The sequence below is a fragment of the Engraulis encrasicolus genome, chromosome 7, assembly GCF_034702125.1.
Source record: "Engraulis encrasicolus isolate BLACKSEA-1 chromosome 7, IST_EnEncr_1.0, whole genome shotgun sequence".
Lineage (NCBI taxonomy): Eukaryota > Metazoa > Chordata > Actinopteri > Clupeiformes > Engraulidae > Engraulis > Engraulis encrasicolus.
The window spans coordinates 48,589,434-48,610,259 of record NC_085863.1 but is presented as its reverse complement, the minus strand read 5'-3'; the positions used below and the strand labels follow the sequence as shown (position 1 = coordinate 48,610,259).

The 20,826-nt window shown below is 42.9% G+C and overlaps 2 protein-coding genes across 4 annotated transcripts; both read right to left on the bottom strand.

The window, feature by feature from the left end:
- Positions 1 to 499: 499 nt before the first annotated feature.
- mat2b (methionine adenosyltransferase 2 non-catalytic beta subunit methionine) lies at positions 500 to 12,457 on the bottom strand. Of its 3 annotated transcripts, none has more exons than XM_063203799.1 (7): positions 11,749 to 12,457; positions 9,000 to 9,194; positions 8,537 to 8,651; positions 6,207 to 6,353; positions 4,648 to 4,841; positions 1,807 to 1,920; positions 500 to 1,209 (listed from the first exon to the last, which is right to left on the bottom strand). In XM_063203799.1, exons 1-7 carry the CDS (start codon positions 11,797 to 11,799, stop codon positions 1,033 to 1,035), a joined length of 993 nt encoding a protein of 330 aa, XP_063059869.1. In that variant the 5' UTR covers positions 11,800 to 12,457; the 3' UTR covers positions 500 to 1,032. The 3 variants fall into 3 exon arrangements, with proteins under 3 accessions (XP_063059869.1, XP_063059867.1, XP_063059868.1); XM_063203797.1 differs by lacking the exon at positions 11,749 to 12,457 and adding an exon at positions 9,795 to 10,721; XM_063203798.1 differs by lacking the exon at positions 11,749 to 12,457 and adding an exon at positions 10,048 to 10,721.
- A 4,829-nt stretch (positions 12,458 to 17,286) lies between these two features.
- On the bottom strand, positions 17,287 to 20,600 carry LOC134453037 (eukaryotic translation initiation factor 4E-binding protein 3-like). Its single transcript, XM_063203796.1, has 3 exons — positions 20,272 to 20,600; positions 18,751 to 18,924; positions 17,287 to 17,922 (listed from the first exon to the last, which is right to left on the bottom strand). The coding sequence occupies exons 1-3, from the start codon at positions 20,399 to 20,401 to the stop codon at positions 17,891 to 17,893; spliced, it is 336 nt and encodes a 111-aa protein (XP_063059866.1). The 5' UTR covers positions 20,402 to 20,600; the 3' UTR covers positions 17,287 to 17,890.
- Between the last annotated feature and the right edge of the window lie 226 nt (positions 20,601 to 20,826).

Genomic DNA, 20,826 nt, shown 5'->3' with positions numbered 1-20,826 from the left:
ACACCAGATTTGTTTTTCAACATTTTATTTATTCAAGCATAACTGGATGCTAGGTCAAATAAAAGTTTTTTTTTAAACCGTGTACATAATTGGTGGCAATTCTTCACACCACATAGGAAATCAGTGCTTTGAAAAGGGTTCAACCCTAAGAGCGTAAACCATTACAGAAGTCTAACGTCTTTTTCCAAAAACAAGTTAACACTGTAACTCTAACCTATTGCACACAGTGCTGCTGAACCTAACCCGTCTGACCAGCTCCATATTCAATATTTACATGCACTCATTGAGGTCATACTGTACAACTCAAATTGGCCTTGCAACACAAACTCATGATCAACCAATAGATGGTGAAAAATTATAATAGGCTACCATGGCCTCGCAAAACTCATCATGATCACACAATATCTCAAACTTCCAGACGGATAGTCAGCAAACAAAATAAAATATTTTTTCACATTTTAGAATTCAATGAACAAAAACAAAACAAAAAGCAGTCACCTCAAACTGGAAATGGATTTTATCATTCTACAGACAGCACACATCAATAAAAAAGGAATCCAAAGTAGTCTATGTGCATGTCCGCATGAAACCATAGGAAAGTCCAAAGAAGAAGAGAGTGTGGGGAAAAAAAGCACTGTGCAAGCACAGACACAACTGATAACCTCATTCCTGTAACCACAGCTTCAACTAAACTGCTGTATTGTGGGAATACTTTCTCTACTGCTCTCTCTACAGTGCAGAGTTGAGTGTACCCTCAGTAAAAAGGAAGGTGCTCTGGTTCTGTGGACTGGACCCTGTTGTGAGATGTATTTTGTGGTCTGTGGCCTCCTTTTGTCATGTGCTGTGTAAGGTGCGGTCTGGTCTAGTGTGTGTGGCCTTCACTGGAAGGTGCTCTGGTCTAAAGGCCCCCTGTAGTCATGTGTTGTGGTCTGGATGGTCTGTGGCCCTCAGTGGAGGCCGGTATTCTGGACTTCTTCAGGTCCTTAAGTGAGACGGTGTGTGGCCCTCAGTGGTGCCTGTGGGGGCCCTCCCTCAGTGGAAGGCGGTCTGGCGGCAGCGCTTGTCCTGGAGGAAGGGCCAGAGTGCATCCCTGATGGCCGTCTTGAAGGGCGTGGGCTCCACACTCAGCCCCATGAGCTCCAGCCGAGAGCACTCCAGCTGGGCGTTGTTGGGCCTCTGAGCCCCAGCACCCGCAGGCTGCTCTGTAAGCTGTAGACACAAATACCAACACACATGGAAGCGTCTGTTTATTATATTGGACTTGGAAGAAATAGAAATAAGAAATATTAAAAGCAGTTTACCCCACCTCCAAGAAATACATAAAATACACTGCGATAGCATTGTAAACACGCACACACACGTACACATCTGAGAAATTTGTTCATCATATAAGATTTAAAACAACTACCCACAGACATTAACAAAAACACCCTGCCAGAGTCTGTTCGATGACTAAGCTAACTCCAGAAAATATTTAATATCCACACCATCATGGCATTTCCATTTGAGAGGACCCGACTCTCATGATAGCAACATGAACACATAGGTTAAGATAAAATAATTAACAGCTCTGGATTAAACTGTGCAATGCCTCCCTCCATAGGTGTGACAATGTAAATGCAGCTTTGATATTGTGAAGCCTCAACTTCCACTTCACTCTCAGTTAGACAAAAGACTTATCACATGGCAAACATGATACTAGAATTGCAGTGGGAAGAATACACAAACACAAACACAGAGAAATGAGACAAAATGAGGTAGCAAAGACTGAAAACAGAAAATAAGAATGGACACCAAAGAGCTTACCGGTATGAGATGATTGTTGGGCAGGTTAAATGCGTCCGCTATTGCACATGCCATCTCATATTTGGTCATCTGTTCCTTGCCAGAATAGTGGAAGATGCCCTGCAGTGAAGGCTCCTGGGAGAAAAGACACAAAACATTACATCAGCCAATAAAACAAACATGCCACCACTGCATAACAGCAATACAAATGACAAAAAAGCACATTTAAAGTGTTTATGAAACGAAAACAAACGGTCATTCCCATTAAAGCCTTGTTTTTTCTGATAGCATTGATGAGACTTTGAACCCAATCATCCTGGAGGAACTTGTGAAAATGGCAACTCAAAGTGTGAATTCTGTGAAATTTGGTGTGACTAATGAGCTGGGCTGTGACATCAAAGAGGAGAGTCCCTGGTTTGCTAGTATGGCGATCTGAGAAAACAACACACATTTGATGGACCCACATCTTATAAAGGAACCAAAATTCTGATACAAACATCAGCGTGTCGAAAAACCACACATCCAACCTCATGAGAAAAAAAAAAAACAGCAGCACAAATCTATTTCAGAGGCACTGATACATCTGCAGAAAGTGACATGTCTGACAGACGAAGTGACGATTGTTGACCTAGCCTGACAGTTTGTTTTCTTTATGGTTACGGTTGCTAAGGGCGCTTTGCCATGACCCAAAGATGACATGGCGTGTGTATTTGTTGACAAATGGGGGGCATTTTGATTCAATTGCGAGATATAGTGTGATTGAAATGCATGTACATGCAAAAATATTATCAACTAGAGAAAAAACGGAGGTAATAGGCTGTTGGAGCAGCCCCGAAATCCTAAAAAAGAAGAAGAGAGAAAAAAAGTAGGCCTACGCTATATGCATCTCAGTTTATTCGCTAAGCAGTAGCCCAGTCTGTGAGTTGGCTGTCCTCGACCGAGAGCACCACGGAGGCTGAAGCGCGGATATCCCAAAACCAATTTATTGACCAGTTGAATGGCAATCAACAAAAAGTGCATATCCCGAGAGCATTTGCATCGGTTTGGCATGTAATGTGCATTACCCTTTCCTGAAATCAACATACAAAGCAGATGGACAAGGTAAAACGTAGCCTAAAGCAAAGCAGTGCACGAGCAGTTACAGGGGCAGTTTCAGTCTGCACGCCGGCGATGTCAATTGTTGGAACTGCTTGAGACAATAGCATTCTCTTCAGTCCAACCATGCCCACGATCTCCACATTTGTGGTGAAGCACGAGGGGTGGAAATGTGCCTAGCACAACAGTGACCATGAGCTTGCTTCAAAACCACGCCGGTGTGGCAGCTTTTGTGATATGCACCGGAATTCTCATCCACATGTACATCTGCTTGTACGAGGCTATGGCAAGCGATGTGGGACAAATGTATGGCAGGAAGCGAATGTCAACATAAACAGAGATTACACAATCAATATGGTCAGCAAATGTTTTGGGGCTGTCATTTATGTTATGCCTACACTTTGGAATTAGATCAGAGTCTTGTTGTTACACAGGCATATTTGATTTAGCCCAACTGTACCCTATACTTAACTTTACTCAGTCTATCCTACAAGCAGATAGCCTACAGGGCGGATGAGAATCCGGTGCATATCACAAAAGCTGCCACACCGGTGCCTGCGTACGAATTGGATCCACAGAGCCCTTGTTTTAGCCTTCTCCACAGTTGGCCACAGTTCCATCATTCTTCACAGAAGGGAACTTGTGCAAAGATATTCCTTCTGTCAAGTAGCCATTTTTGCAGCTGGCACCGTTCGGCCCTCCAGCAACACACTGCTTGACACTGCGCTTTGGTTTGGTACTAGCCGCCATTGATCTGAACAAGGTGGAATGAGGTGAACTCCCCCCTTTTATGTCACGCATATCATTTGCATAAAATTTGCATGTCACCAAAAAAACCGAACATAACACTTTTTGGGAACGTTTTAACATGACTTTTAGGACAAAATATCACCCAGACAATATCCCATTTTATTCACAAGGCTTAGAACTGTCAGAATCTGTCCTGGAAATGGTCAAATTCCTTTACTTTGTTTTCGTTTCATAAACACTTTAAAACTGTGTAACATTTAACAAGAATGCATTAAAGCAGTTCTTGGTCTATTTCAGCATGTCAGTAGAGAGTGAGAAGAAATTAGTAGGAAAGACTGCTATGGTAGGATTGGTCAATGGCCTATCATGTCAGACTCATAATTAAATTGCAGTTAGCTAGCTGCTGAACATGAACAACATTGTGAACCCTGAAACATGCTGGATGGGTGATGTCCACTGAAGCCCAGGTGTGGGACTGGCACTGAACCCCTGAAGAATTGAAGTCACCAAGACTTCTGATGAGAGGCACATGCCAGAAATGTCACAGTTTTAGAAGAGGTGAAGAAGACTAGTGTCACAGTTTTCTAGCTTCCCTTTTCTGGTCAGCCCCCCAGAGACTACTTGAGGTAGATATGCGTGACTCAAAAACCTCATTAGATAAAAGTGACACCAAAATGGCTGCCAAGTATGAGGCTTTCCTAAAAGGCATTTTAATGAATGTAGAATAATATGATAGAATAGGTAAAATAATAGAGAAACTGATGAACAGAGCAGCAGATAAAATGACAGAATATTAAAATGATAGATAAAGCAACTGAGTGGATGACTAGACAGATGCTAGCTAGACAGATGGACAGACACTAACCGGTGGCACTGACCAGCATGTGTTTCTTGACCAAGCATCAGCAGAATGCTAGATAGCTACTGTAGCTGGATAGCTTGACACTGACCTGCATGTGTCTCTCGGCCATGCATCTGCAGAATGCTAGATAGCTAGCTGGATAGCTGGACACTGACCTGCATGTGTCTCTCGGCCATGCGTCGGCAGACGCGGGCCACGTCACTGCAGTAGGTGGGGAAGCGCTGCTGGCAGTGGTCTATGGTGCAGCTCTCCGCCCCCTCCTGCACACGCTCCCACAGCACCGTCACCGCACTCTCGTCCACATGCTCCACCTCCCCGTACAGGATGGGGACCCGCAAGATGGCCGCTCCTGCCACAATAAGGAGAGAGATGACATGCGTTATTTATGTCTCACACCTTGACATGTGATTCCCTTGTTAAAGGGAGGATATACACTCACAGACTACTTCATTAGGCACACCTATCCAACTTTTCATTGACAAAAAATTCTAATAAGCTAATCACATGGTGATAACGCAATGCATTTTGGCATGTGGACATGGTTGAGACCATCTCATGCAGCTCAAAGAGAGCATCAGACTGTGTAAGAAAGCTGATTTAAGTTACTTTGAACATGACATGGTTATTGGTGCCAGACGAACTGGTTTGAGTAGTTAAGAAACAATAGAACGTTGGAAAAACGTTTCCTGGTGTGATGAGTCTCAATATCTGCTGCCACACCCAGATGGTTGGGTCAGGATATGGCATCAACAACAACATGAAACCAAAGAAAGTAGATCCAAAGGAAGAAGCGTCATTTTGTTTCTTTTCCGGTATCCACTTTATGTCGGGTGAACGCCCCCTTAGGAGACCTCCGGTTAGGAGACCTTCGGAGTCCTGAGGTTGAGAATAAATCAAGCCCCCTTAGCGCTGTAGATGGCGGTAGCGCACGTCTTGAGCAAACACCTCAAAAATAGAAGAAGAAGGAGGGGACAACGCCCCCTTAGGAGACCCAACTTGAGCCCACGCTTTTGCATTGAGTGGGCGTGGCTTGCATTATCTTCCTCTTATCCAGTATTTTTGCTGAAACACTGAATTCCATGTGCATCTCATGCTTCAACTCTTCAGTTACATTTGGAACACTTTTCCTTTCTAGTCGCTTTGCAGTTTAGCCTTTGAAATATTGCATAGCGTAGCCTAGTTGTAGAATATGGACGATTGCAAAGGGAATTCAGAAATGTTGCTGTTCACCCTGAAAAAAGAATGTGTCCAGTACTTTTTGAAGGAGACGTTTATTCGATGTGTGTTTGTTGCTGTGATACCACATCATCAAAGCCTTTGGTCAACAGACTGCCCAGACAGCTGCAGCTTTCTCTGACAGCTCAGTTGCACTCCTGATTGCTAGGATTCATTTTTATAACAGTCTGAATTTTAAATAAAACAAACATGCGTTTTCCCATTTTCCTATTGTTAAGTGTACACAGCCACTTTAAACACAAACACAATACCGGTATATTCACCAAATATCACAAATCAGCTCAAGATATATCTGGATATCGATCTGGATCAAAATCACCACAGCTCATATTGTTCTGATTAATTCTGAGAGTTTCCAGAATCACAGTTTCAGTTAGCAGCATTGCCTCTAGATCCAAAGTTCCGCCATTTACCATGGGAGTTAGTGTCATGAGGAGGACAGGAGCACGAGAGAACAGGAGGGGTTCACTTCACATACCTGGGTTATGCCTCAGCACTTCCCTCTCGCCCTCCAGCTTGGACTTGCCGTACAGGTTTAAGGGGTTGGGGGCGTCGTTCTCTCCATAGGGGGGGTTCCGGCCGTCAAACACATAATCAGTGCTGATGTAGATGAGGAAGATACCCGCTGCAGTGACACATCAGACAACACATACAGTATATTGGGTGAGGACAAAAAAGAATTCAGGAATCAGAAACGGTGAAAAAAGTTAGCTTGTTAAAAGGCAGACAACCTAGAGACGCTTTGATAGAATTATTAATAGATAGAACAGATAGAACCACAGACAGACAGACAGACAGATAGAGCTGGTAAACTGGTCAATGATGTTTTTGTGCCAAGTCAGGTGGTACAACCACAGCAAATGCTGATTGGAAATGAATGTACTGAATTAATGTACAAGGAATATGCATCTTTGATAATCCATTAAAACAACAATAAGACCCAATAAAACCATAAAATAGTGGCATCAGTTGTGGTTGCAACTAGAGTTCTCAACGGGTCGGGTCAGCCCGACAAACCCGACGGGCCCCTTGGGTTCGGGCCAGGTTCGGGCCGAAAATATAAGCATATGGCTCGGGTCGGTTCGGTCCGCGGGCTCAATCTTTTCCGCCCAGTGAAAAAAAAAATCAGTTCTGCTGTTTACCGTGAATCATGGCGAATTTCCCCTTGATGGGTCAGTAAAGCTAGACCTATCTATCTAAATATATGTAGGCCTGCGTAACGAAGGTCTGGCAGGCTGCTGCATGCAACCTTGCGCAGTGCTTGATTTGTAAATCACAAGGTACCAGAACGCAAAACAAACATCACATCACAGCGATGATGAGTTGGAAAGAGGTCCCGGAACGCACAGAAAAACTACATTGGCTACAATTACGCAAACTAATAAAAACGGGAAAAAAGTTCTTAGATGCAATTTTAACGATATTGAGTCCCATGTCAGCTCATACCATACTTTTGTTGAAGGGACGGTTGGCAATCCAATGGCTATTTTAAACAACAGCCATAGTAGCCTATTAAATGCTGTAATGACAACAACCAATATTTTTTGTTTGATCGCTAACTTTATGCTTAGTAGTCTCAGCAAATGCAGTGCATGGAAATTATGTTTTCCCCATGAGGTGAAACGAAACCGAAGCGGTCTTCTACATAGGCTATGATAGAAAGGACAGTGGCTTTCCAATTAGGTTCCTTTCCACGTATTCACACACAACGTTGGCATATGCGTAGGCCTATTAAACGTTAAATCCACGCTTTGTTGGCGACTTTGTTGCATATAATTTGGCTAATCCGCATGTGCTGTTGCGATATGCCACTTCACTATTTAAATGGCTTGTGCACCGATGGTAAGCGAGCGGCAGCGAAGGTGCCGGTAGACTTGGCTTTTCACACTGACTGTCTGCTCGCGCTGCGGTCTGGTTGAAAATCCCTTCAGCAAATGTTTTATTTGGAGCGTGTAGGACCTGTTTGAATGAAATATCACCTTGTCTTTGCTGTTTTCGTGCTCAAATTGACTTTTAAGCAACTGTCGGGTCTTGGGGCGCACACACATGCGGAGCGCTCGCCAGCCGAGGAAGATCTCATCCTCTCACCTAGGTTATCTGTCTTTTTTGCTACATGGCTGATCAATGCACCAACCGTAGCCCAGGTGCCACTAGAAATTAGTATGTCCAAAACCTTGTGTGCCGACCAAAATTTTATGAAACTTTTAAACAATGTTTGGCACAGCCAGGCTTTCCATCTCATCCACGCATATGAACAAACAAGGAGGGAGGGGCAACTTCACGTAGCCTACATTTAATCAGATACACGGGGTGGAAATGTAGTAGGCCTAAGCCTACATTTAGAAGTCAAAACAAAAGGTGGATAGATTGTTGTTGCCGCGTGAAGAGGCGGTTATTGAAATCGCGCTGTGGATGATTCTGCTTAAGCAAGAATGTTTCCCCATTTCATATTATGTTTCTATTGTGGAAAATATCTTTTCACTAGGTTTTTTAAGTGGGTTATGCAATTTACTGCACATAAGTGCCCTTAGACCCACCACAACCCGTCATTCTCCATAGGATAACGTGGGGAAACTCGACCCCCGACTTCGGGCCTCGGGCCGGGTTCGGTTAGATAATTCTAGTGATGTGTCGGGTAACATCGGGCTCGGGCTTTAAAAGCCACGGGCCGGGTAGGGTCGGGTTGACATTTTCAGGCCCGTTGAGAACTCTAGTTGCACCACCTTGGCGTGTGCTACTACTAAATGTCATTGACCCATATACAGACTACCTCTACCCATGCAGACACACGTTTGGGATTTGACTGACCTGCCTCCTTGGCCAGGGTGGCCGAGGTGTGAACGTTAAGGTTGACAGCAGCTTCAGTGTGGCGCTCCACCACATCAGGCCTCCTCTCCGCAGCGCAGTGCACTATCACATGTGGCTGAATGGGAATATATCACAGACAACATCACTATCACACTCATCACAAAAACAGCAGTAGCACAGCACCCATCACAAATACAACAGCACACTGCATCCTCACATGTGACTAAGGGGGAGGGAAAATATCACAGACAACATCACTATCATCCATCAGAAATACAACAATAGCACAGCGCACTATTACATGCGGCCAAGGGGGAAAGTATCAAAAAGGCCAACAATGCACCCATTAGGTTCTCTCCTCATGTGTAAGGGTAATTTTTAATAAGACCAAGTGATTTCATTACAGCATTATGGTACTGCTGTTCAATCTCACTAAGGTAATCCCATGTCTTCGGTATCATACCTGGAATTGCTGGATTAGGGACTTCAGGGCCTCCTCATCTAGTAGATTGCACTTGAAGAAGCGCGGCCGTGCCCTTGAGTAGCCACTGCCCAGAGTGTCCCAGGCATTGTTCTGGAACTCTTGGTAGACGGTCCTGCCAAGCAGCCCTGTGGCACCTGTCACCAGCACACGCCTGTGTGGAATGGCCACATTCTCCTGCAAAGGAGGACATGTTTCAAGAGCCCTAAATACATTTGTGAATAAATAGATTTAAAAAATAAAAACGTATGCTACCTGGACAAATGGCAATACTTTTGCTGTAAATGGAGTCCCATGCAAACAGAAACAGACCTGAGACTGAACTTGATAGGGGGGACTTGGGGTGTTCACTATTTATGAACTACGCCTACCACTGTTTATCTTATTGTAGAAAAAAAGACAGCAATGGTGATGAGTGTAATGAGTGATGGTGATGAGTGTTAAATGTTTTGATTTAATTTATTTCCTACATAGTATGCAATAATGGTCGAGTGTACAATATATATTTAGTTACATAAATTGGATTTGAATAAAGGTTGTTTTTTGTCATCCATAAAGTAAATGATCTGTAGTTTCAAAGGGCGCGTGATTCAGCCACACAAGCTGCAATGCTGGACCCAAAATAGATCGATTACGTAACGGACTCACCGAATGTAAGAGCTGATGGATTAGATAATTTGCCATTTGAAATGTTATGTGAATTAAAACAATTATTGGAAAATAAACCATACAGGTTTCGGTGAAGACAAAATGTTGGGAGAGCAAGTGTCCACCCACTGTTTTTTCCTCAGCATCTCCTGTAGTCCTTACAAGTAGCGTAGTATTTTGCAGGAGAACAGTCAGGGCTTTCCCCGCCCATGATATCATCGTAAACATAGGTGTTCCAATATTTAAATAGACCTTGTGGTTAGGCCGAGGTAGGGTCTACTCATACTGGCAATTGGGTCTACTACAGAACATCATTGTGGTTAGTTACCCAACACGCACGTGCCATTGATGGAGCATCACCACCAAATACGAAAACGCTTACCTTCGTCAATTCGACATGCCCCGGGGTAAAATGAATTCTAAGTTCACTTTCCTTCTCCCACATTTCTATACCACGAGAGTAACAACTCTCATACCTTTGCAAAGAACAGACTTGATCAAAGAACCTTATTTCCCAATGCTTTGATTATTTCTGATGCGCAACAGAGATGTCAGATCACCCAGTGCAATCAAAACTTCCGGGTAACATGACTGATATGCTTCAAAACAAAGGTCCTTCCTGTATTCTCTGGAACATTATCGTCGCATTTTCCTTTGTTTTGGTCAACCCAATTCACTTTAAGTACACGGTTTGAGCATGCTTTAGTGGAGAACAACTGAGAGAAAAGCAGAACATAATTTATTCTTTCACCAGGCATAATCATATTGTGCTACATTCAGTAGTCTACTTTAAATATCATTCAAACGAGGCCTTTTGGTGACCCGTTTTAATACCGCTCAAATTCTCATGAGAGGAACTTGTTCTTAGCATATTTGACATACAGAGCGCTTTTGAAGAACAAAAAAAAATCCGTATCCTGCACAACCTTTTCCAGACAGATCCTAGTTCTACACACAATGTCAATGGTTCTACCACTTTAATCACAGAGAGTGGATATAATACTCCTAGAATCGCTGCTTTAATCCTCCACGTGCATTGCTCATATCGTGTCCTCGTAATAGAGTTCTTCAGCGGAAGCGGAAGAATTGTAGTCTTTCATGTTAGCATTTAAGGACGTCCTGGTTCCTATCGGCTTCCGGCCTCCATTGGGAATGAATAGGGGTAAATTTCAAATAAGCTCCTAGTGCAAGCACGCGCTTAGCGAACCCCCGCAAACTGTCGAGGGTGTTAAAAATAGGCTGTAGGTATGACATGGTTGATCATTTTGTGTCAAACTTCGACATAAATACGATGTTGCGTCCATATGCTAAACCCGGAAGCTTTTGGCGACTACAGAAGCGGCGCCTGTATCTAACGGCATGTACGTGCGGAGGGTTGTAACCATGGCAACCAAAGGAAAGTATGTAGTTCGGAAGTTTTAATGATCAGAAAGGGGTTAGCAATATTGAATTATAATCGTCATGATTTAACATGTGAATACACCAACATGATGATACGATCCGTTCCACTAACGAGAAAGGGATGCGGGGACACGCTAATGTTCGTTGTTGCCGTGCAACTTATATTTTTGCCAAACCTGAATCTCTATGGCGTTTTGCAATGTAAAAAATCGCCATGGAACCGGTAGTCCAAACGCCGCATACAAGTTGACGTCAACGCTGAAGAGCTCTATAGTTCAAGGGTAGTTCAGGTGCTCATTGAAATAAATTGAACTAGAGTTCTAGACATACGATACAGCCGAGGGGCATTCAATAAAGTACGATAGACATCTAGCCCAGCATCTAATGTAAAAGATTTAACATGGACATTCGTCTTGAGGGTTTAGTGTAGTTTAAATTTGGTTATTACTATATATTTCATCATCGACCATAAAACAGTGTTAAGTTTTGTTGGTACAGTATAGTATTTGTACACAAGAAGGCTTGCACTGGAAGTTGCAGTACGTAGGATCTGGCAGGACGACAAAATACTCATTCAGAGGTTGCATATGGTTAACCTCTGGTCAATTACACGCAGCACATCTGAAAAGCCAAAATTAAACACAGATAATTATTTTTTAAAGTTAGAATTCCACGCTATTACCTCAAAGTCTGCATAGTCAAATACAGGCATTTCTCCATGCAATCGATTCATTTCGCGAACCAGATTTTTTTTTTGCCACTACCACCCTACTCTACGTCAAATCTGACGTTCATGACAACCGCTTCTGCGTATGCATTGCGCAGATTCACTGACTGCATGTTCTTGGACGTGTTTGGAACACCTGAGAGTAGGCAAAAATGCAGACACAATTTAGCTTAATTTGCCTCACATCGTCAGAAACATTTCTTTTTCAGTCCTGCTTATTTCCACGAAGAGATCTGCTCCAAATCTGCTTCCATCACCTAAACCGTGGGACTTACCTTCACAATGAATTTACATTAGACTACATACATTGCATGCATTAAAACTAAATGCATTTTTTTTCATTAATTCACATTTGCCTCCCATCACTGACATAATAATTGACAAATTTAGAACATGACTAAATGTCTTTGCTTTGTGTTTATTATTGTCAAATATTGCTGGAATGTCTTTTTGTGTGTGTGTGTGTGTGTGTGTGTGTGTGTGTGTGTGTGTGTGTGTGTGTGTGTGTGTGTGTGTGTGTGTGTGTGTGTGTGTGTGTGTGTGTGTGTGTGTGTGTACAGAATGAAAAGAAAAAGTGGAAGTGGAGTTCTGATAAGTGGAGCCTGGCTACAGACGCATGCTCTCGTGTGTGTTTGTTCTACTGATTAAATCAGCACGAGTCCCTGCCAAGCAGTGACGTGCAGTGAAGGGTATGGTAGGGTAGGCAGTAAATATAGAATATATATCTATTTATATATATATATATATTAACGGTGGGTTCGGTCCTCCCCCAGAAAAAAATGTATTTCTTAGATGCAATTTCCTGCATTTTAACCAAATCTGGAGAGTCACTATCAGCTAAAAACTTTTTACAAAAGACTAAAAACTTTGAACAACTAGTCCCCTTTCATGCAGATCTGAAATGTAACGTGTGTGTGTGTGTGTGTGTGTGTGTGTGTGTGTGTGTGTGTGTGTGTGTGTGTGTGTGTGTGGTGTGTGTGTGAGAGAGAGAGAGGGGGGCCTTATGCCACAAGGTATGGTTTGAATAGGCAATATAGGCCTATTCACATAAACATGCTGATATGGTCTTTAATGTGCAACAAATTAGTAGGCCTATGTTTCTCTAAATACTGTAAATATAAAGTAGGCTATAAGATGCCATCAGTGCTTAACCACCACAGCTCTAATAACTAAATAAGTAAATAGGCTACACTATTTAGACATTTGGACATTGTCAGTAGACCTAAATCTGAAACAATAAGTGAAAACATAATTTCAATTTCTTGAAAAGGCCAGCTACACTTATTTGTTTTGCCAAATTGCCAAATTAGCTCCAGGACCCATACTTTGTACACCTTTAAGGACCTGTAGGCCTACATTTTACAATAATAATTTAGAAAGCTACAACATTTTGGGGGGAAAGCTTTAAGTTTTGGCTTTAGCAGTTGATTTTGTTGCTCTTCTGTTTATTCTGTTGCAAATGCCAGGGCGTTTCACATGGATGGAGGGTGGCACAGTGTAGCCTACTTTTGAAGATAAAATGTCTAGTTCACCAACTGTGTCACGGCTATCTGTAGGCTACCATAGTATTGCCTTGATGTCTGTTGCCTATTACTGTGGTGTGTCACATACACGAAAGTAGGGTAGACTGAGTACAGTTGAGCAAGGGAGTAACTTTGACTTTGACATTGGTAGGGACATAAAATTGGTGGGGGTTCGGGGGTTTCTCCCCCGAGAAAATTTAGAAAATACAGTTGTTAAAAGTACAATTTTAACGCAATATGTGAATGTATTAGCCTATAAATGAATGTAGCTCAATGGTTTTAGAGGGGGATGATTTTTGACCATTTTCATTGTGTGTGTGTGTGTGTGGGTTGCTGATTACCAATCATAAGTTCATGGCACACAGATGTTATATCAATGAGCAGATGATATGTCAACGAGCGCTCCTTAGGAAGTTGGTCTTTCAATCACACGGTTGCAGGCTTAAATCCTACCCGGCTACCTCTGTTTACACCTCCATCCATGACTGGAGTGAAATTGACCAAAGCAGCTAGTTCTGATACAACATTGCTCCAGAGACTTTTACCAATAACATATAAGTCGCTTTGTTTTCAAATGTCAGCAAAGTGGTATTGCCTAACATGAAAATGATCACCAGTTCTGCCAATAGGCCTAGCCTACTCACTTTATTGACATTTAGGCCTATTTTAACAGCAACAAAAATGACACTGACATTTGCAAACCTTTTCTTGAAATAAGCTTGCTTGTTTTTTAAATAAAAAATAAATAAGACAGGGCCTAGAAAAAAAATGTTTTGGTTCCGGTGCCGACTGACCCTTTTTATCCTCCAAAATTAGCGACACTTCTTCACTCTCATAGGCTAACTCCCAATCTCTCGCTTTCTCCCTGCCTGTAGCTGTGTTTGCATCATAGCAGCCTACAGGCAACACACATGCGCGTGCAAGTGTCTTTGCGCAGCGCGTCTTGACAGAAATCCCAGCGATGTCACCGCATAGTTGCGCACCAACTGTGTCACGTTGTAGGCGAATTTTAATGTTACAACATACCAGTTAGCTTTGTAGCCCTTCTACATGACCGAAATGCAATACAACACAATGAGTAGGTGTAGGCCCTATCTGCGATTTTTGAATGATGTTGGTTACATAGCCTACTCGTCATGGAAGAAGGCTTCCATTTCAGTCGCGTTGGATGTTCAGCGAGATCAGAACCTAGTCGCAGCAATTAGTCTAGGCTACTCAAGTAGTCCTACAGTTAAATAGCCTGTAAAACAAAGCCAGGTTAATTTAATATGAAAGAAGGGAAATGTTTTGCCGAAGTGTACCTTTAGGAACTCTTTCATTTACCACATGGGTCGCGTTAACAGAGGTTTGTCCGTCATTGACAGATTTTTTTTAAAGGAAGACTGAAGATTCTGAAGCCTGCCCGTCCTTTCGATGGTAGTTTAAATAGTCTACACTATCAGTAGATCAAATGTGCATTTCAATTCGTTATTATCTGCGCTGCGCAGAGACCACATTTCTTCTTAAATAGGCCACTTTATCCTTCACCTTTCTCCGCTTCTCTCTGCTTGTCACGCAACTATTACGCATCTGAGCTCCGTTCCCTGCACCCAAATAGTGAATTAGAAATTGCCGATGATGTCGGCACAACTGTTCGAATAGGCTAATTAAGATTCAGAACCGTTTGTAGGCCTATACGTAGGGCTAGGCTACTACATTTCCCCACAATCTGATTTACTGGCAGGGCGAAGTTATCCCTCTACCGTCTTTCATAAAAGTTTCATAGTCCTATCATAAAAGGTTTTTTTCATATCATAGGCTATCCTCAGGCGTCGCCACAAACTCCTCGCTTGAAACAAAAAGTAGGCGGGCCTATGTACCAGAAATAGTAACGCACGGTGTCTTATGAAAGTAACTTTAATCTGACATTTTGAAATGGTAGTTAGACTACTCGTTACTGAAAAAAATAGTGCGACTACAACGTTAACAGCAACACCGGTCGTGATTACACAGTAGGGGGCTAAATATTGGTGGGGACGTGTCCCTACCGTCCCTACCATAAATTACGCCCATGTGTGAATCACACCATAGCATGTGAGGGGGAAACGATTTACATTTAGCAATAAACCAACCTAGGTAACAGCTCCTGCCTCACTGCCGCGTTTTGTGCTGATAATCAAACACTCACAGACAAGAAGGAAAGTAGGCAAGGGGGCGGGTTGCTTGCAAACATGACCCGTGCATTCAGACAGTATCGAGTAAACCAACGAAACCACTTCTGAGACTCATTCTTGTGCGTGATAGTATTCTCAAACACTTCAGCTACGGTTGTGCAAGGTGTTTCAAATAAAGTCAATTTGTGAGTGCGGAAGCACTCCGAGAAACCATCCCCAGTCAATCGTCCTGTTCCACGTTGATCTCGACTCGCACACCGCGCACTTCAAAAGAACGCAGCTGCACTTGCTAACAGGCTCCACACAACTCACGCATTGCGTAGTCATCATCATAATAAATTAGGGGAAATGGAGTCATGTCGTACGCTCAAAAAACAATCTCGCGTCCATAATAACACACACACGGTCTATTCATGTCCACCACCGCACAACCAATCTTCAATGTCAACACCCTGACAAACGGTGACAACAAGGCACCACGAAAAAACTTGAGCATGTTCATGTTAAAAGGCTACCCGCAGCATAATAATTAGATGAATCTTACCTTAAAGCAGAATCACAAGTAGGCTGTGTTTTTCATGCAAGCTAGTTCCATTAAAAGCCCGGGGTGGTTGACATGATGAAAGACATTTTGTCCCCCCAGTGCAAACTACTTGAAGCTGCTACCCATCTGATGTTGAATATTTCCACAATGCAGCGATTGCAAACGGCTCAGCTGTCTGTCACTTGAACCGTCTTTCTTGCTACTTCTCGGCATTTTTTTAAAATAATAAAGACAAAAAGCCAAAGACTGCCATGTTTTCTTTCCGATACGGCTAGAGATTTGAACAAGCCTCGCCTTGCTAGTTGTTGCTATCATAGCTGCCTGTAGGGCAGAAATTGGCTACTACCTGAATTGTAACAATTTTTCATTTTGGGCGCTGTGATTGGCTCACATACTCCCGCCACAGAGTAAAGGCTCTGCTTTTAGTCCCATTGACAAGCTATGTGACAACTTAATACGCATGCGCAAACTTTTACATTGACAGCATTGAAGGCAGGGTAGGCAGAGGAAAAGCGAGCCTTACCGGGCTGCCTGGCTGGCATTCGAAAGCTCTGCTTTCAGCCTGTCTCTGCTACCAGCCGGGACTGCGCGTTGCCACGGCAACCTGCCCAAGCCTGAGCGCTTTGCTTCGTGCGACTTAGGTTTTTGATCGTTGTCCTGTGTATACTGTACTTTAAACAGCTCATAATTTATGCTGAATCAATGTTATTGTTGTGTAGGCCTATGTGAACTCTGAAGAATATTTTTTTAAACACGTGTTAGTTTTTATTTTTAAGACATTTATCCCAGGGTAGGCACTGCCTACCCTGCCTACCCTGACCGCACGTCTCTGCTGCCAAGTGGATGACATTGCTGGTAGTGACCCAGAAGAACCCAGGGGACTTTAGGCCCCCTCTTCCAAGGCCCTCTGAGGCCTTGTGTTGTAATGCCCGCTGATGCTGGGCATCAACCCTGCAAGGAAAAATAAAAACAGTACTGTAGTAAAAAACAGTACTTCGACCAAGGCACTGTATAAAGTTAAAAATGTCTCTATTTACAATGTAATGGCATTTCCATAAAGGACTATAAAATTGCAGATGTGTAGGAGCTTGGGCCTTCTTCAGGGCACTATGCAGTATGTATAACATAGCCTTGGACCAAAGAGCAGAGCACCCAGTCAGTCCATTGACTTGAAACAAAAGGTACTATATGCCTACTGCTATGTACAACACGGCAAAAAAAAAAATCCTTGCAGTATTGCTGTGTGAAGCATGAAAATGAAGTGTTTTGAGTCTAAATTTTCAAAAGGGAAATTTATTTCATTGACATAACATGACAACCAGTGGCCAGCTGACTGTAAAATGCATTGAGTATTACAACTGAATTTGTAAAAACTGCACACACAAAAAAACCTCCACAATGTAGGGAATCTTATTGTGCTCTCAATCAATTCACAATCATCATGTTGTCGGAATCATATATTTATATAAAAAATGCGCAAGAGCACGTAGCAAAGTCTGAAGACTGTCTTAGCCTTCAACATATTTGAGTTCATATAAAATTGCATGTTTTGCACAAATGTCCCACACCACAGAAAGGCACATTTGTACATGTCATTCCTTACTAAGGAAAAGAAAGGCTGTAGCCAAAGATATCAAGAACTCCTCTTTCAAACATTATGGCATAACAGTGTTTCTACCTCACTCACAATTTACTAACTTGACAAGTTCACATCAAATACACTCTAACCTCCAGAAAAGGCTACATTACTGAGCAGAATTCACTCAACAGACCATGTTGTGTGTTTAGACTGCAGGAATTAAAAGAGGATATTGCGAGTGTAAATGTTCTCGATGTCAAGCCGCACGTGTTTCCTGCATTGTGACAGACAGGCCCACTCAGATGTCCATAACGAACTGGCTGTCATCCGCTGTAATATGAGAAGAGAAGAAAACAGTCTTCAGGAAAATAGAATCTCAATGCCCCATCAACAGAAAAAGAACAGTGACACCAGAAATGAAGCCACTTCTGAACTGTATGGAATTCACATAGGAACCACAACACTTTCTGTCATATACAATTAATTTATGTTGGGAGGTCTGCATGTAGGTTAAAGGGTTCTCACTGTGTAGGGTCACTGAGACCTGCATTACTGGAAAGATAAAAGTCGAGCCGGACCGGCACGTGAGTGAGTGAGTGTGTGTGTGTGTGTGTGTGTGTGTGTGTGTGTGTGTGTGTGTGCAACGCATATATTCCCTGCGATGTGAGAAACGATAGCCTTGCCAAAAAAGGGGGCAAAACAGGTGTACCACTGTTTACTTTTCTCACTGGCTGTGCTCCACATTACTCATTCACCTTGAAGCCATGACATCTGTCATGAGTGACGTTAGGACACCCTGCTGCACGTACAGTGCAGATGACCTTTGCTATATTGGTATAGGCCAGGTATTAGGTAGGACCGGGTTTGTGCACACAGTCTTTTCACATCAAGCATTCCAAAGACATGGGCATGTACATGTTTTTGCATGTTTTCTCTCTAAGCCATTAAAAGGTTCACAGAACAAAACAATAAAACACAATGCAGGGCGTAAAAACAATTTTCTGTTGTCTTGCGCCTCGGGTGTTTGACAGCCCACGTGTGCACGCACCTAAAACACAAACACACCCTGAGCAGCATGCACAGTGCATGTGTAGGGGAAGTCAGGTGTTGCTCTTGTTTTACCCGAGGCTTCTGAACGACAAGGGAGACTGGCCTCACCTGGGAAGTCCTTGGCATTCTCATCCAGTTCCTCCAGTGTCCCCATGGGGTGCTGCTGCGTGGGCCCGGGGATGGTCACACCGGGTATCTGTGGTAAACAGGGGGGAGGGGTGCGCGCCACCGGGGAGTTCCTGCAGCCCAGTAGGAACTTCCTGTCATAGATTATTCTGGTTCCTGTGGGAAATTGGGTTTTTGTTTTGTTTGTTTATGAGTACAGTACATAATCTAGTAATCATTAAGAAAACATCTTATATTACAGGAAATACTGTATGTGTAGACTTGATGAAGTCAGGTCTGATTTGTGAATCATTAGTTTTTGCATTTGGAAGTGATATGAGCAGAATACACTGCGTGAACACAGATTTGAACTTTATTCCTCCCATCACAATGTAACAAAGTAATGTGAAATTTAGGTCCACATCCCAGGGTTAAGAGTAGGCATATAATTTAGTCAAGGTCAAAACTTTTAGACAGAAATGTAATTGTAAATCGCCCATCCATGCTTTTCTTGGTTACTGAAGTATTTTGTGCCTTCTCTAAATGGTTCTTCCTCTGTACTGGTTTCACTTACATTTGTTTCTAGGGGATACTAAAAGTTCATAGCCAAAACAGGAAAACGTGTTATTTTAAGCACTCCCTCAAACCATGACTGAGAACCAGCTCTCCGCATGATTTAGTATGAAGAGCTATATTGTTCTACTTCACTATCCCCCATTTACCACATGCTTATATAATAACATAATAGATTAAATACATTATACTTATTTGCAAAAGGGCGATTCATTTATTTGTTTACTTGTGAATTGATGCTAATACTAAAACGAAATTCTACTTTGAACAGCAGCGATACAGTCTTAAAATACACCAGTAGGCCTATAAAATAATTAAAAAATTGGCTAAGACAACACCAACCATACTGTAGCTTTTTTATTAAACAAAACATTGTGCACGTGATACTGCTTTGTTTTCCCGTTCATCGTCATTGGCGTGCTGCCAATGTTTCAGTGTCAGAACTGTTACAAAACAATTCGTGGAGTTGAAAACATTGCACAAGATGGGCCCTGCATCTAAAATGCCACTCCTCGACACATGGCACGCGCGCGCACGCGGTGTTCTGTTGACAACTCTGCTAAAACCGTTATTGTCTCACTTTTGCGAAATGGACACCACAATGATACGAGCAACTGTGAACATTAAGATAAGACTGTGACATGATATGCCTCGTTTCAAATAAAGCCGCTATTTAGCAGCCATATACTTTCAATTGACAATTGAAATAGGGCCCAAGTTTTCCAGAAGCACTGGTTGCAAATGCACACATAACATGTTGATAAATTGCATGAAAGCGTGCTTTTGTGGGCAGTCATGGAAACGACCCGTTTCTGAAACCAAGCACTGCGTCCGCAGCGTCCCAAGCATCAGGAAGCAACAGATAGTTTTTATTTAGCCAGATCAAGCTACTTTCGCGACAGCCAGATGACAAACTACAGCTGTCCATATTTTTCCATTCTCTCTGCTTACCTCCAGGAGTTGTGGAGAAAAGCGTCCCTCCAGGAGTCTGGCCCAAACCATCAGGTGACTGCGTCCAGGTCTGTGAGGGAGAAACTCTGCTTGGAATGGGGCAGCTTGAGACCACAGCGGCGGAATACATTTTTCTCGGTGCAAGATGGAAGTAAACACTTCAGAAATGTCACAGAAGCGTTATGACCTGCTGTAGGCTACCCAGCAGCTATATCGCACTGTCCCCTAAGAAACTTAAGAGGAAAACAACCCCCTGAAATATCCTAGGCGCGTGTGGCGCAGTTTCAGACAGCCTATCCGAAGACACTACCGCGTGCAAGTTGAGCGAGTCTGGTAAAAGGGGTGGGCCTTTATCTGGTGTCGCAATCGCCTGTTGAGTGAGCTCATTGTTTGTGTCTCATGATAGTGCCTCGTGTGTAAACACACAAGTATGTTAATGCACACACCAACCTGTATCTTCGGACACTATCTCCCCTTCTCGATTAAATGTGCAGCCAGGCACACTGACTAGTCACTTTATCAACCCAGTGGTTTCAGTGGAGTATCCCAATCCCC

Excerpts from the sequence above, each read along its gene's own strand:
- mat2b (XM_063203797.1), bottom strand. The coding sequence starts at position 9,893 with ATGTTTACGATGATATCATGGGCGGGGAAAGCCCTGACTGTTCTCCTG. Across the intron at positions 9,195-9,794 it reads GAGATGCTGAGGAAAAAACA|GAGAATGTGGCCATTCCACA; the intron begins GTGGGTGGACAC and ends CCTCCTTTGCAG. Across the intron at positions 4,842-6,206 it reads AGTGCTGAGGCATAACCCAG|GAGCGGCCATCTTGCGGGTC; the intron begins GTATGTGAAGTG and ends TTATTGTGGCAG.
- LOC134453037 (XM_063203796.1), bottom strand. The coding sequence starts at position 20,401 with ATGTATTCCGCCGCTGTGGTCTCAAGCTGCCCCATTCCAAGCAGAGTT. Across the intron at positions 18,925-20,271 it reads TTTCTCCACAACTCCTGGAG|GAACCAGAATAATCTATGAC; the intron begins GTAAGCAGAGAG and ends AATTTCCCACAG. Across the intron at positions 17,923-18,750 it reads GAATGCCAAGGACTTCCCAG|CGGATGACAGCCAGTTCGTT; the intron begins GTGAGGCCAGTC and ends CTCATATTACAG.